This window comes from Cavenderia fasciculata (genome assembly GCF_000203815.1).
Source record: "Cavenderia fasciculata unplaced genomic scaffold Scf_ET2XIPL01CNAVH-3, whole genome shotgun sequence".
Taxonomy (NCBI): domain Eukaryota; phylum Evosea; class Eumycetozoa; order Acytosteliales; family Cavenderiaceae; genus Cavenderia; species Cavenderia fasciculata.
In genome coordinates this window covers 1,891,752-1,908,399 of record NW_004457723.1, presented here as the reverse complement: position 1 = coordinate 1,908,399, position 16,648 = coordinate 1,891,752, and the positions used below count along the sequence as shown (strand labels likewise).

The window sequence follows — 16,648 nt, the reverse complement described above, 5'->3', positions numbered from 1 at the left end:
TACCTCTGGCTGATGCGTTCCAGTGACACCAGTTGCAATACCTGTGGCTGATGCAGTGACACCAGTGGCTGATGCCGTTCCAGTGACACCAGTTGCAATACCTGTGGCTGATGCAGTGACACCAGTGGCTGTTGCCGTTCCAGTGACACCAGTGGCAATACCTGTGGCTGATGCAGTGACACCAGTGGCTGATGCCGTTCCAGTGACACCAGTTGCAATACCTGTGGCTGATGCAGTGACACCAGTGGCTGTTGCCGTTCCAGTGACACCAGTGGCTGATGCCGTTCCAGTGACACCAGTTGCAATACCAGTTGCCGTTCCAGTGACACCAGTGGCTGATGCCGTTCCAGTGACACCAGTTGCAATACCAGTGGCTGATGCCGTTCCAGTGACACCAGTTGCAATACCAGTGGCTGATGCAGTGACACCAGTTGCAATACCAGTGGCTGATGCAGTGACACCAGTTGCAATACCAGTTGCCGTTCCAGTGACACCAGTGGCTGATGCCGTTCCAGTGACACCAGTTGCAATACCAGTGGCTGATGCCGTTCCAGTGACACCAGTTGCAATACCTGTTGCTGATGCCGTTCCAGTGACACCAGTGGCTGATGCCGTTCCAGTGACACCAGTTGCAATACCAGTGGCTGATGCAGTGACACCAGTTGCAATACCAGTTGCCGTTCCAGTGACACCAGTGGCTGATGCAGTGACACCAGTTGCAATACCAGTTGCTGATGCCGTTCCAGTGATACCTGTGGCTGTTGTAGTGACACCAGTGGCTGATGCAGTGACACCAGTTGCAATACCAGTGGCTGATGCAGTGACACCAGTTGCAATACCAGTTGCCGTTCCAGTGACACCAGTGGCTGATGCCGTTCCAGTGACACCAGTTGCAATACCAGTGGCTGATGCAGTGACACCAGTTGCAATACCAGTTGCCGTTCCAGTGACACCAGTTGCAATACCTGTGGCTGATGCAGTGACACCAGTTGCAATACCAGTGGCTGATGCAGTGACACCAGTTGCAATACCAGTGGCTGATGCAGTGACACCAGTGGCTGATGCCGTTCCAGTGACACCTGTTGCAATACCTGTGGCTGTTGTAGTGACACCAGTGGCTGATGCAGTGACACCAGTTGCAATACCAGTGGCTGATGCAGTGACACCAGTGGCTGATGCAGTGACACCAGTGGCTGATGCAGTGACACCAGTTGCAATACCAGTTGCCGTTCCAGTGACACCAGTTGCAATACCAGTTGCTGATGCCGTTCCAGTGACACCTGTTGCAATACCAGTGGCTGATGCAGTGACACCAGTGGCTGATGCCGTTCCAGTGACACCAGTTGCAATACCAGTTGCTGATGCCGTTCCAGTGACACCAGTTGCAATACCAGTGGCTGATGCAGTGACACCAGTTGCAATACCAGTGGCTGATGCAGTGACACCAGTTGCAATACCAGTGGCTGATGCAGTGACACCAGTTGCAATACCAGTTGCTGATGCCGTTCCAGTGACACCAGTTGCAATACCAGTGGCTGATGCAGTGACACCAGTGGCTGATGCAGTGACACCAGTGGCTGATGCAGTGACACCAGTTGCAATACCAGTTGCCGTTCCAGTGACACCAGTGGCTGATGCAGTGACACCAGTTGCAATACCAGTTGCTGATGCCGTTCCAGTGACACCTGTTGCAATACCAGTGGCTGATGCAGTGACACCAGTGGCTGATGCCGTTCCAGTGACACCAGTTGCAATACCAGTTGCTGATGCCGTTCCAGTGACACCTGTTGCAATACCTGTTGCTGATGCAGTGACACCAGTGGCTGATGCAGTGACACCAGTTGCAATACCAGTTGCCGTTCCAGTGACACCAGTTGCAATACCAGTTGCCGTTCCAGTGACACCAGTTGCAATACCTGTTGCTGATGCAGTGACACCAGTTGCCGTTCCAGTGACACCAGTTGCAATACCAGTTGCCGTTCCAGTGACACCTGTTGCAATACCTGTGGCTGTTGTAGTGACACCTGTTGCAGTTCCAGTGACACCAGTTGCAGTTCCAGTGACACCAGTGGCTGATGCAGTGACACCAGTTGCAATACCTGTGGCTGATGCAGTGACACCAGTTGCAATACCTGTTGCTGATGCCGTTCCAGTGACACCAGTGGCTGATGCCGTTCCAGTGACACCAGTGGCTGATGCCGTTCCAGTGACACCTGTTGCTGATGCTGATGTAACTCCAGTGATACCTGTTGCTGATGCTGATGTAACTCCAGTGATACCTGTTGCTGATGCCGTTCCAGTGACACCTGTTGCTGATGCTGATGTGATACCTGTTGCTGATGCCGTTCCAGTGATACCTGTTGCTGATGCTGATGTAACTCCAGTGATACCAGTGGCTGATGCTGATGTAACTCCAGTGATACCTGTTGCTGATGCCGTTCCAGTGACACCTGTTGCTGATGCCGTTCCAGTGACACCAGTGGCTGATGCCGTTCCAGTGACACCAGTTGCAATACCAGTTGCTGATGCCGTTCCAGTGACACCTGTTGCAATACCTGTGGCTGATGCCGTTCCAGTGACACCTGTTGCAATACCAGTGGCTGTTGCAGTGACACCTGTTGCAATACCAGTGGCTGATGCAGTTCCACTGACACCTGTTGCAATACCTGTTGCTGATGCCGTTCCACTGACACCTGTTGCAATACCTGTGGCTGATGCAGTGACACCTGTTGCAATACCTGTGGCTGATGCAGTGACACCTGTTGCAATACCAGTGGCTGTTGTAGTGATACCATTTGCTGATGCAGTTCCAGTGACTCCTGTTGCAATACCAGTTGCTGATGCCGTTCCAGTGACACCTGTTGCAATACCTGTGGCTGATGCAGTGACACCTGTTGCAGTTCCAGTGACACCAGTTGCAGTTCCAGTGACTCCTGTTGCAATACCAGTGGCTGTTGCAGTTCCAGTGACACCTGTTGCAATACCTGTTGCTGATGCAGTGACACCAGTTGCAATACCAGTGGCTGATGCAGTGATACCAGTTGCTGATGCCGTTCCAGTACCACTAGCTGATGCAGTACCAGTTGTTGGAGTTGATGATGCAGTACCAGTGGTAGTTGGTGTCGATGATGCAGTTCCAGTGGTGGTTGGAGTCGATGAATCAGTTGCTGATGCCGTACCAGTGGTCGTTGCAGTTCCGCTTGCTGATGCCGTACCACTTGCTGATGCAGTTCCAGTGGTGGTAGATGATGAGTCAGTAGATGACGCAGTTCCAGTTGTTGTTGGGGTCGACGATGCTGTTCCGGTGGTAGTCGGAGTCGACGATGCAGTTCCAGTTGTTGTTGCCGTTCCAGTAGTAGGAGTTGACGAATCAGTTGATGATGCCGTTCCGGTTGTTGTTGTTGTTGGAGTGGATGAATCAGTTCCGCTTGCTGATGCAGTACCACTAGCTGATGAAGTACCAGTGGTAGTAGTTGGATCTGATGACGTACCAGTTGTTGTTTGACTTTCTGATGATATATCAATTGAAGTTGGACTTGCTGATATATCAATTGAAGTTGGAGTGGATGATGCAGTATCACCTCCACCTCCACCTCCACCACCACCACCACCACCACCACCTCCACTGCCGCTTACAATTCCACGTCCACTTGATATGCCAGTGAAACCTGTTGCTGATGCAGTGCTTGGTGCCGTTGTTGTTGGGGTAGATGATGCAGTTCCACTTGCTGATGCAGTACCAGTAATACCTGTTGCTGATACAGTTCCACTTGCTGATGTTGATGCAGTGCTTGGTGCTGTAGTTGTTGTTGGAGTCGATGATGCAGTACCACTTGCTGATGCCGTACCAGTAGTGGTTGGAGTCGATGATGTTTTTCCACTTGCTGATGTCGTTCCGCTTGCTGATGGCGAATCAAATATGTCGCTAGTAGTTGTTGAAGAATAAAAAGGTAAGTTTGTAGTAGGGTTCGCAGTAGTGATGAAAGCAGTGGTCGTTGCTGTTGTGCTGGCAGTCGTAGAAGCAGATGTTGATCCAATCGTCGATGCAGTGGTCGATGCTGAAGTGCTGGCAATGGTGGAGGCTGTGGTCGACGCGGTGGTTGTAGCTGTCGTACTAGCAGTAGTTGAGGCAGAGGTTGATGCAGTCGTGGTGGCCGTACTGGATGCAGTTGTTGTGGCAGTTGTCGAAGCTGTCGTAGAGGCCGTAGTGGATGCGGTTGTGGCAGTGGTACTAGCCGTTGTGGTCGCCGTGGAAGTGGCCGTGGTTGTGGCGGTAGTCGAGGCAGAGGTGGACGCAGTGGTCGAGGCAGTAGTCGAGCCCATTGTACTAGCAGTTGTGCTTGCAGTGGTTGATGCAGTCGTCGAGGCAAGAGTGCTGGCAGTTGTAGTGCCCAAAGTGGATGCTGTCGTGCTTGCACTGGTGCTGGCGGTCGTTGAGATACGACCAATTGTCTGGGGAGAGGTGGTAGTGGCGGTGGTTGAAGCGGTGGTAGATGCCGTTGTCGACGCGATAGTAGAGGCCGTCGTGGATGCAGTCGTAGTGACAAGCATAGTGGCAGTGGTCGAGGCAGTGGTCGACGCCAGAGTAGTTGCAGTGGTCGACGCAGTGGTTGACGCCGTCGACGCAGTTGTCGATCCAATAGAGGTGGCCGTGGTTGTAGCAGTAGTCGAGGCAGACACAACTCCTATCGTTGATGCCGTGGTTGAAGCAGTGGTGGAAGCAGTCGTAGAGGCAAGTGTTGAAGCCGTGGTACTGGCCGTCGTGGTAATGGGCACGGTCAAGCCAATCGTCTGCCAATCGGTTGTAGTAGCCAGTGTCGACGCAGTGGTAGTTCCCATGGTCGATGCTGTGGTCGAACACGTCGTAGTCGCCGTCGTCGTAGCCGTTGTAGTAATGTCATTACTACCACCCACCAAGCCGGATACACTCGCCAACGTAGGAGCAAGTTGCCTTGGTGGAGCACAAAACGCCGATAATGTGCAACACTGAGTGCCAACGCATGGTGTCGATGCGCGCATAATACACTCAAATCCCATTTTTTCACATTTCAGACTATCACAAGTATCTTTTGTTGCAACAAAACATATATAGTAGATGATGAACGGAACAAAACAATTAAAATAATGTTAATAATTATTATAACTAAATTGTAATTTCTTTTTCTCTTTCAAAACACACATACAAATACGAGGATGAAATCTTTCATAACCTTCAATCACTTGATGATGACCATGTACTTGGTAAATGGCTTTGGTTTGTGTGTCCATGAGACAAAAGGGTTTGTCTGTGAGTCTGTTATGATGTGATTGAGTCGCGTTTCTATCCGAACAGTATCCAGCTACCTCTCCACAACATCCTTCCATAGTTGTCCAAACACAATCTCTGTTGTTTTCACATTCCTCTGGATACCTAGCAAATTGACATTGGTACGTACCAATAACGGGTGGTGATCCATCATCATAAAAATAATAATTTTCTTTGAGAAAATAAATAAATGGTTATTATTAATAGTTAATTATAAAAATAACTAATCATATCTGGTTTTTTTTTGTTTAGCTTACCTTGTGCCTTTGTAAATTGATGACCATAGATCATAGAAAAAAGAAGTAAAAGACAACATAAAAAAGCTAATAAATTATAGTTCTTTTGTACCATTTTTTTGGTGGTTGATTAGTGTACTATAGCTCTATTATCTTCTTTAATTAAAAGATAATTTCCTTGATTCTTGTTGTAACAAATTTCAAATTGTCTATCTTCCACTGCTACTGTAATGTACATCTTCTACAACAGTAATGCATCTTCTACAACAGTAACGCATCTTCCACTGCTACTGTAATGTACATCTTCTATCCAATATTTAATCAGTATTGTCAATATATGCCCCCCACCGCTGTGTATTGCAATAATTATCCATTGATTCATATGATTTTTCATCTCGAGATGGAATGGTGTGGTGTGGTATGAATGTGATTGATATCCATCATCATCATCATCACAATGAATATATACTACTTTAGCTATTTACTACACACATCGAAATGTTGCAAAAGAAAATACAAGTTACCTTTCTCATCACTAATTTTCTTTCGACACATTTGCGCGCCAAACCAGCAGGTAAATGTGAGGTGAGAAGTCAAAACAACAGTTGTGCTGGGTTTTGGAAACTCATATAAATTTGTGAGAGACGGCAAAATTCTCTCACACAGAGTGTTATGATTTTTAACAAATTAAATTAAATTCCCTCAATCAAATACATTTCACAAGGTTAGAACCACCAATACCAGTAGCACCATAGAGACGGGAAGGGATTGATTATTATGATGATGATATAAGAATATAAAAGTCAACAACAATAGTAATAGTATAAGAAGAAGAAGAAGGAGTATCGTTCAAGCACGTCACTAAAAACAACACACAACGCAGTCAGTAGTTCCCCTCTCCTTCTCATTGCTCTCAATACAACGCCGCACATAATGTAAACATATTGATGATTCGGTATCAAACCGTATTAGGATAATTACTAATTATAAAGACAAAGTATCCTCATATTCTCTTCTCCACATCTTTTATCATTTGACGAGGGAAGCCAAGTAATCACTAAAAATATGGACGTTGGTCATCCCGACAGTAGTAGCTTAGATAAATTAGCTTCAAATGATTAGATACCTATCAACATCGCAACAGAGAGGAGTTATCAGAACACTATATATATATAGCAACAAACAGTTCTAGTAATACTATCAACTTTTATACAACAGTGCAAATACCTAAACAGATACAACAAAGACTATTCAAAATGTATCTATGCATGTAAAGAGAGAGAGAGAGAGACGACAAAATGACTGATCATCCATCGATCTCGTCACTATTCACCATTGCAACGAGTAATTCAGGGTCTCCAACCATTCATTGTCGATTATTGTGCAGACATCCCACAGCGATCTTTACCCAGCAGTTTTATTTGATCCATCATTATTTAATAGATAATAATACCAACAGATAACAACAATAATATAGACTATAATAATAATAATAATATTAATTATTCAAATCAATTACCCAATCAAAACTTGTTATTAATAAATAAATAAATCAATAGAAATAATTATTTATCAACATTATTTTCCCGCCTTTTTTTATATTTTTTCAAGTTTGCAAGACTTACTTTGTTGTTGTTAGATATACTATCAAATGCAAGAGTACAAATAAATGATACTAAGATGAGGAGGAGGATACTACAACTATAGAAAGCAGCAGAGAGATTGTTCAAGATACCAAAAGAAGAAAGATAATCTGCAGACGACTATCAGATAATAACAACAACAATAATAATAATAATAATAATAATAATAATAATAATATAGCCAATCAATCAACAATGAAATTAGATGACAATATTAATGTTGATGATGATGATAATATTTTAAAACAAACAAACAAACAAAGAGATCAAACAAAAAGAGAGTCATAATGACTTTTTAGTAGAAAGTACTGCTATTGCCGTTGAACAAGATAACAGTATGTTTGAATATAGAGTTGGAGATATTATAACACTTTTATATTTATATCAATTCTCTTTAATATTTAGATGAAAATAGAATATACACAGAGAATGAATTAAAGAGTAAACTTAAAAAAGATTTACTTGTCATTTGTCAACCACTAGAGATAAGATCAATGACAAGCCAAACAAAGATACAATCATCAATCGAATCATAAAGATACAAAATGAGCGATTAGAGTTTAAACGTAAAATGGTTGACAATAATCCTCTATGTGATTACAACAAGGGGTCACTGGAATATTCATTACCTTGGCCGATCATTGGTAGAATACTCGATCAAGTTTGGACTGAATCTTCTATTGCAACACGTGGATATCCCAACTACTCAGCATATCAAAACGAGTCAACCAGTTTCTGTCATTAAATTATTTTAATGATTTTGCATTGCCATTCAACCAAGAATCATTGGATCACCTCAACAACCAATATTGTCCAATTAAAACACTAAAAAACATAATGGCATTGAATTCAGTTGAAAAGATCACACTAAAAACTGACAGTATTCAACCATCCATCCTCAAGATATTTAAGAATATTAAATCAATCACAATCAACAATTCATTCAAAAGAAAAACCTACGACAACACTCTAGTCAGATTCATATTTAATAGTTTAAAATGTTTCCTCACATCAATCAATTTACTAGACTACCAAACTGCATCATCGACAAGTGATTCATTTTTGGAGGCAATCAACAAGTCAACAACAGTAGGAATAGTAAAATTGTTGTTTCCAAGGGATTGGTGTAAAGACCCAATTGTACTAGACACTCGATTGGCCAACAACATTGTCAACAGCATCATCCTTCCACCTCAACAAATGCCAAACTTGCGAATATTCCATATCATCGATATCCCACATGGTAGATTCGACTTGGCCGGTACAAAACTGACCAAATTGGTCTATCAAGAAAATGGTTATCAATCGCCGGCCACACATTCACCAACTATCACCAACGTTCCACCAACCATCACAACACTAAAACTCAAACAGGCGAGGGAGATCAAAAACCAATAACCAATGTACCACAAATAATAATTGAAACAACAGATAAAAAAACCACAGAAAACAACCCAAAGGAAATCATTATTAGCAACAACAACCCAACACTTCCTTTTTATTTAATTGAAAAGATAGTTAGATACTCTTGGAATAGTTATTATTGTACTTGTGAAATGTTGAAACTGATACAGAAAATGATAATTCATTTCAAGTGGATTTCCAACGACTCATCATCGCCACTTCAATTTGTCCAATACACAAGGATCGTGCTCCTCATACTGGCACATATGGTGGGCGACATATTCTTCAATTTATCAATCGACTCTGATTTGGATTGTCATTAACATGCAAGAGACTATTTGAATTTGTTTCAAAACATCTTGTCAAGAGAGATGATCTCACATCGACTTGTTTAAAAGAATTTCAGTCGCATTTTTCAAATCAATATTGTTTGGTTGGTAAATCAATTGAAACACTTACATTAGAGTTTAAAAACTCCTTTCAATTCTCGAGATTAATAACGATGATAGTCTTCCACAAGATCATCCAAAATTCCTTTGACTCGATTACTATTCAAACGTACAATGACTTAAAGTTACAGAAGATGAACAGGATAATAGACATTTATTTACAATGCTATTCAACTCTATCCTGACATTTAAATCACTGACCGAGTTGGATGTATCAGACTTTCCAGTTTATACTCCATTCATATACTTTTGTCCAAGGTATCTTTGAAAGAGTTTAGATTGAATCTTTTAACTGTTGCTCTAAATGATTTTGATTCATTTCTCTTGTTTGTATCTATTATTCCAATCCCTTTAAAACTAATCGATCCTCTAATACCACTGTTATGATATAACTTTTTACATGTCATTAACAAACATATTGTATCTACATTATCTTCAATCTCTGATATGATATGTATTAATAATAAATTAGATAACTGTAATAGAGTAGTCATTGTTGTTATTATTATTTGGTGAACAACGAATGAATGAATGAAGTTCAATGTTATGAGAGATCAGCAGATAAAGAGAAAAAAAATAAACATAACCCACACACTGTATTAGTAGGAGTCATTGTTTTTGCTGATTTTAGTCTTATCATGATAGATGAATGATAGTTTGGTGATGCTAGATGGAAGAATAATCGATTGAAGTTGTTGTTGGTCTGCCAATTCCTGATCTTGACTATTTTCTTGTCGTTAAAATAATGATTCTAAGAAGTTTGAGTTTTGGTAATCTATCCAACATTGGAATGACACCAAGTGAGTTGATTGATACTGCTTCCAATGATTGCAAAACTATTTGATATAATATTTGAAATGATAAAGATATTCCATCTCTTTATCCATACTTTCCTGAAAGATCGCCAGCAAGTACAATAATAACTATTCCATGAATATCTGACTATCTTTTCGATCAAGTTGTATGAAAGAGTTAGTTTGTTGTTGGAACTATTATTATTCTCTTTAGTGAATTTATTTATTTTAAATATTATTTCTGTTAAACTCCAACAGTTGTAGAGGACTCTTTGTAGGTCTTCCATTTTTTTTTATTTTTTATTATTTTTAATTTCATTATTGTTATTCAAGATGAAACAAAGAAAGAAGAGTCAGATACAAAGTTATGCTAATAATAATAATAATGAAGATAATGATAGTGATGATGATGATGTAACATTATTCAATAAAGAAGAAACAACTAGTACTACTACAACAACCACACGCATGAATACTACAAACAATGTAAACACCAAACATGTTACTAAAAGAAGTAAGAATAGTGATAATAGTGTCGATAGTATAAGTGATAAGATAGATTCAACATCTAGTCAAAATGATACAAAAAAGAGATCATCATCTTATCGTATCAACAACAACAACAACAACAACAACAACAACAAGAGAATTCAAGATGAAAAAGATAAGCGTAAATATCGAGCTATGACGTACAGTTATTATTTACTATAGTCACTAATAACTCTTTTTAATTTAATTATTTGCAAGAGGGTAATAATGAATTGAAAAGTAAACAAAAGAAAGATTTACTTTTGATTTGTCAAGAGTTGGGTATTGAAGCATCAATGAAAGAAACAAAGGATGAAATCATTGAAAAGATTCTAAAGATACAAAATGATCAATTAGAATTTAAACGTAAAATGGTTGATAATAATCCTTTATGTGATTACAACAAGGGATCACTCGAATATTCATTACCGTGGCCAATCATCAGTAAAATACTCGATCTAGTTTGGACTGAATCTTCTATTTGTACTTGTTACTATAATGATGAAGCAACCAGAAAATTTCTAATGTATGGTAATTCAAGTGACTCTATCTATAAAATGTTTTCAATCTATCAACCTCTGTTGGAAGTGTACAAAGAATCAAGAATGAAATGTCCAATGCACGCATACCACTATTTGAATGATTTGGTTCCATCAATCTTTCACACCTTTCTAAATGACCAAAACACTTGGAGATATCAACTACTAAGCATATCAAAACGAGTCAACCAGTTTCTGTCATCAAATTATTTTAATGATATAGCATTGATACTCAATCAAGAATCATTGGATCACCTCAACAATCAATATTGTCCAATCAAGAAACCAAAGGTCGTTACCTTGTATGGTTCAGAGGATGATCTTGACCTTGGTAGTCAAAGTACAATGATATTTAACTCTGTTGAAAAGCTTAAACTTGAAAACATTAATATTAAACCACCCAACAACAAAATAATATCCAAAATCTTTAATAATAATATCAAATCAATGACACCAATCTACTTATTAAATAGTAATATAACCGACTCCAACACATTTAAACCATTCTTATTAGGTTTCAACAATCTCACATCAATCAATTTACTATACTATAGAGGGATATTTACAAAGTCGGATTTATTTTTAGATGTTTTAGCAAAGTCACCAAGATTAGTAGGAGGATTAGTTAAAATATTAATTCCAAAGGATTGGTGTAAATCACATATCACTCTTGACACTAAATTGGCCAACAGTATTCTCACCAGCAACATCCTTCCACCTCAACAAATGATAAACCTACAAACATTTCATATTAACCATATGATGGTTGGATACAACTTGGATGACCTAAAACTTACTAAAATAGTCGACCATACTCGTGACAGTTATTTCCTCCTCCCAAATATCAAAACCATTCCAAAAACAATCACAACTATTAAATTCAAAACAGCAAGTGATCCCAACTTCATTATTGAGAGTACATTTGGTCAATTAAATATCAAGAAACTATTGTTTGATTCTGCTTATGAAATGACAGAAATAATGATAAATAGTTTTGCAAAAAGAGGTTATGAATATCATGGATCGACATTTAAAACTAGATCAACTTCAACCAGACAATTCAAATTTATTAAATCAACAACAAGAAATATTCCAGAAATAATAATTGTAGACAACAAAACAACAACAAAAATAGAATCACCTCAAAATAACTGCTACAACAACCCGACACTTCCTTTCTATTTAATCGAAAATATTGTTAGATATTCATGGAACAGTTATTATTGTACTTGTGAAATTGAAACCTCTGACGACGAAAGTGACAATATACCTACTCTGGAGCAATGTCTACAACTCATTAAAGCCAAATCAATTTGTCCAATACACAAGGATCGGTCTCCACATTTAGGTGATTTTATAACCAAACCTCTTCTTCAAAGAATCAATAGACTTCGATTTGGATTGTCAATCACATGCAAGAGGCTGTTTGGATTTGTTTCAAAACATCTTGTCAAGAGAATGATATTTTCAAACAATCTACACGACATACCATCTTTACACTTGCATTTTTCAAATCAATATTGTTTGGTTGGTAAATCAATTGAAACACTTACATTAGAGTTTAAAAACTCCATGGCATTACAACACCCAAACATACTTCAACTTGGTCATTATTCAAATGTCAGTAGACTGAAACTTGTAGAAAGTCCCGAACAAAGCCGTTCAAAAATCCCAGATTTCTATTCAACACTATTTAACTCTATCCTGGCATTTAAATCACTTACTGAATTGGATGTATCTGACTTTCCAGTTTACAACACTAGCTATATTTACAATGGTATCGATCGAAACTTGATCAAAGGATTAAAAGATATTGCACTTGTAAAACTTTATTATTTCAATCATCGAATAGGAGTTGTATTTCCAAAGTACCAAGATAGAGCTGATAATGAATGCCCACTTTCACAATCATTAGAATCAGTATCAATCAATACCTATTACTTACAAGACATCTCAAAGTGTCTATTTCAACTGACAAAACTTAGACACCTAAGAATCATAAATAATAATAATAATAATAACAATAGAGATGCTAATAATGATAAACTACTTGAATCAACAAAACTTCCAAATGGTATTCAAAAGATATCAACCGATGATCCAATCATTGTTACCAAAATCAGTCAGATCCAAAATCCACAAATCAATCAATTGACAATACTTTCAAACGATCAGCCATATGAATACGTATTTGACTATAACAATATCCAAAGGATTGTCATCAAATCATCGGTATTGGACTCTCACCCATTTATTTCATACCAAAACAACTACCAATTCATTGGAACCTTTGTAACAAAACAGACACATTCTAATATCGGAACTCTCAAATGGGTTTATATCAAAAGAACAAATGATAATCCAAATAAATAAAAAAGATTATTATAACCAAATTATATAGGAATGTCTATCTTTACTTGTAAATGGGATTGAAGTTCGTGTTTCAGAACTTTTAATTAATTATATATTTTTTTTGTCAAAGCCATCTTCGATCGGGCTACTGTGAGTAATTATTTTTAATTTAATCATTTGTTCAAGTAATAATGAAACAAAGAAAGAATACATATCAATTTGAAAACAAGGTTAAGAGTAAAATTGATAGTAAAGAGGAGGAAGATGACGATGAAATCTTGTTGGATAAGATCGTGAAATAATAGATATAGATTTAGAAGAAACAACGACCACTACTACTACGACTACTACTACTACAAAGATTAACAATAATACCAAACATGTAACTAAAAGAAGAAAGAATAGTAATAATAGTGTAGACTCAACAACTGATAATAACATCAATCATAATAAAACAAAAGATATCAACCAACAAAGAAAGAGATCATCAGCATCACAAATCAATAATAATAACAAGAGAATTCAAAATGAAGATGAAACAGATGATGATGATGATGATGATGAGGAAAAGAGTAAATATCCATTGTTGACTATATATTAAATAGATTCATTATTAACACATATACTTTTCATTTTTTAAAAGGGGAAAGTAGAGTCTACACAGAGAGTGAATTGAAGATTAAACTTAAAAAAGATTTACTTTTAATTTGTCAATCATCGAGGATAGATGCATCAATGAATCAAACCAAAGATGTTATCATTGGAAGGATTATCAAATCTCAAAACGATAGATTGACATTTAAAGAGAAAATGATTGATAACAATCCTTTATGTGACTTTAACAAAGGATCACTTGAATATTCATTACCATGGCCAATTATCAGTAGAATACTCGATCAAGTTTGGACTGAATCTTCTGTTTGTACTTGTTACTTTAGTGATCAATTCACGAGTACTCTACAACTGCCACAAGGACAATATGGTTGGTGTTTTGTTGCTTTTGATTACTATCAAATGTGGCCAGTCTATCAACCGTTGTTGGACGAGTACAAAGAATCAAGAATGAAATGTCCTATGCATACGTATCACCATTTGAATGATGTACATCCATTAATCAACATATATACACCATTCATTGCCAAAACAAGTAATGACTCCAACAAATGGAGATACCAACTACTTTGTATTTCAAAAAGAGTCAACCAATTTCTGTCATCCAAACACTTTGCCAATGTTCGACTTGGATTCACTCCAGACACATGGAATCACCTCAACAATCAATATTGCCCAATTAAAGCACCAAAACAACTTAAATTGACTAAAAGCCTGACCGAAGATGTATTTGCCAACCAGAACACATCGATGTTATCCTCGGTCGAAAAGATCTCTCTTGACAATATCTTTATCCAACCCCAATATTTCAAATACTTGATCCGTCAATTTAAGAATATCAAATCACTCACAATACCAAACTATAGAATGAAACTATCATTCGTGTCTAAATTCAAGAATCTCACATCACTCAATTTAAAATGCTCCTCTGAGAATACAAATAGAAATGAATTATTGAATATTCTTCAACTAGGGATGGTTAAACTATTACTTCCAAACCTTTGGTGTGTTGAACCAATCTCACTCAAAACTGAACTAGCCAACACAATTCAAGTGAGCAACATTCATCCACCAAATCAAATGCCAAACTTGCACACATTTCACATCCCCTCTTCAGAATACAACATGTCATCGTTTAATCATCCAAACGTGACCAAACTAGTTAAATGCGATCACCAACCATCAATAGAACTTATTGTTCCACCGAACATTTCAATTTTAAAACTCACTACAAACCCAAAATTCTTTGAATCCCAATTCTATTCAAACCAATATTTTTGATGGATTGAATGTCAACCAACTCATTATAACATGTCATACCGAAATAACAGATAAAACGATAAATTCATTTAAAAGACTTGGATATGAATATCATGGAGCTAGATTCAAAGGATCAACATCATCAAAAAGAAATCTTCAATTTATTAAAACAACAACACCAACACCTGACATTATAATTAAAACAACACCAAAACCACTTGAAGTAATAGATTTATGTCCCAGTTATACAAGTTATGCAATAGTGGGTAACAACTCAACACTTCCCTACTACTTGATTGAAAAGATAGTCAAATATTCATGGAATAGTTATTATTGTACTTGTGATATGGCAAATGAAACAAGCCAATCTAGAAATTATGCAGATTTTATCAAGCAATCTCAAGAGTTTATCAAAGCCAAATCAATATGTCCCATACATAAGGATCGTGCCCCAAATATGAATACATACAAAGGTGAAAATATGCTACAACAAGTAAATAGACTTCGATTTGGATTTTCATTAACATGCAAGAGATTATTTTCTTTTATTTCAAAATCTCTAATCAAGAATGCTCATTGTCTTCTTCAAGAATCAAACATACAACTTCAACATCAACACTTTTCAAATCAATATTGTCTTTTGGGTAAGTCAATCTCAACTCTAACAATCGACCTACCATACCCTTCCCTACCACCAAAAATCAAAAGTTGGGATTTTCTTGACGCCGATCACTATTCAAAGATACAATGTTTCAAATTCGAATCAAGGTCGGAACAATTAAATTTGCCTATTCCTACCAATCTATTCCTCATGTTGGTTATTTTCGATTCTCTTACTTGTTTGGATCTATCAAATTTTCATTTGGATCCTGAAAGTGGAATGGATATCAGTCAATTAAAAATAATACCACTTAGAAAACTATTCTACAATTACAAAGATAATCAATTTCTATTCAAACCACAAAAAAAAGATGGTGATGGTGATGATCCAAATAGTTGGCCACTTACAAAATCATTGGAAGCAGTATCAATCAACTCACTTGAAGTCATTCCAATGTTGGATAGATTACCAAAACTCAGACATCTTAGAATCATTTTGGGTGAATATCATGAATGGGAAAAACAACTCGAATCAATTAATTTTCCACCTCGTGTAACCAAACTATCATTCCAAGATCCCCATATTGCAAAGATCAGCCTATTTAATACACAAGTGAATGAATTGGTGCAGTTATCCAATAACCTGTCTGACAATCAATTTTATCTCACCTATGACAATATCCAAAAGGTCACCATCAGAAAGATATGTTATCAGGCTCGCAGGTATAGCCGTCCATTTATTTCACATCAAAACAACTTTCAATTTGTTGGCACCTTTTACACAAATACTCAAGAAAATGGTATTGTTCATTACAAATGGGTTTATATTAGAAAGAATAATAACCAAAATTATCTATCCTATCATTCAAACCAAACAAATCAATAAATATTATTCTAAAATGATAATATTAATATTTATACAATAA

The 16,648-nt window shown here is 37.7% G+C and overlaps 6 protein-coding genes across 6 annotated transcripts; 4 read left to right on the top strand and 2 right to left on the bottom strand.

Annotated features, from left to right (window-relative positions):
- Positions 1–27: 27 nt before the first annotated feature.
- DFA_07583 (uncharacterized protein) lies at positions 28–5,037 on the bottom strand (the record flags this gene model as incomplete). Its single annotated transcript, XM_004367385.1, has 3 exons — positions 28–68; positions 102–2,759; positions 2,793–5,037. Coding segments are annotated over 3 exons (4,944 nt in total), but the record flags the coding sequence as incomplete, so codon positions are not given.
- A 1,569-nt stretch (positions 5,038–6,606) lies between these two features.
- Positions 6,607–7,720, top strand: DFA_07582 (uncharacterized protein; the record flags this gene model as incomplete). The annotated part of the gene is made up of 3 exons (XM_004367384.1): positions 6,607–6,631; positions 7,484–7,519; positions 7,590–7,720. 3 exons carry the CDS (start codon positions 6,607–6,609, stop codon positions 7,718–7,720), a joined length of 192 nt encoding a protein of 63 aa, XP_004367441.1.
- Positions 7,721–8,021: 301 nt separating this feature from the next.
- On the top strand, positions 8,022–8,895 carry DFA_07581 (uncharacterized protein; the record flags this gene model as incomplete). The annotated part of the gene is made up of 2 exons (XM_004367383.1): positions 8,022–8,481; positions 8,780–8,895. 2 exons carry the CDS (start codon positions 8,022–8,024, stop codon positions 8,893–8,895), a joined length of 576 nt encoding a protein of 191 aa, XP_004367440.1.
- A 186-nt stretch (positions 8,896–9,081) lies between these two features.
- On the bottom strand, positions 9,082–9,531 carry DFA_07580 (uncharacterized protein; the record flags this gene model as incomplete). Its single annotated transcript, XM_004367382.1, has 2 exons — positions 9,082–9,155; positions 9,285–9,531. 2 exons carry the CDS (start codon positions 9,529–9,531, stop codon positions 9,082–9,084), a joined length of 321 nt encoding a protein of 106 aa, XP_004367439.1.
- A 633-nt stretch (positions 9,532–10,164) lies between these two features.
- DFA_07579 (uncharacterized protein) lies at positions 10,165–13,271 on the top strand (the record flags this gene model as incomplete). The annotated part of the gene is made up of 3 exons (XM_004367381.1): positions 10,165–10,501; positions 10,579–10,890; positions 11,122–13,271. The coding sequence occupies 3 exons, from the start codon at positions 10,165–10,167 to the stop codon at positions 13,269–13,271; spliced, it is 2,799 nt and encodes a 932-aa protein (XP_004367438.1).
- Positions 13,272–13,441: 170 nt separating this feature from the next.
- On the top strand, positions 13,442–16,608 carry DFA_07578 (uncharacterized protein; the record flags this gene model as incomplete). Its single annotated transcript, XM_004367380.1, has 6 exons — positions 13,442–13,499; positions 13,562–13,822; positions 13,894–14,588; positions 14,697–14,995; positions 15,219–15,615; positions 15,691–16,608. The coding sequence occupies 6 exons, from the start codon at positions 13,442–13,444 to the stop codon at positions 16,606–16,608; spliced, it is 2,628 nt and encodes an 875-aa protein (XP_004367437.1).
- Positions 16,609–16,648: the final 40 nt, after the last annotated feature.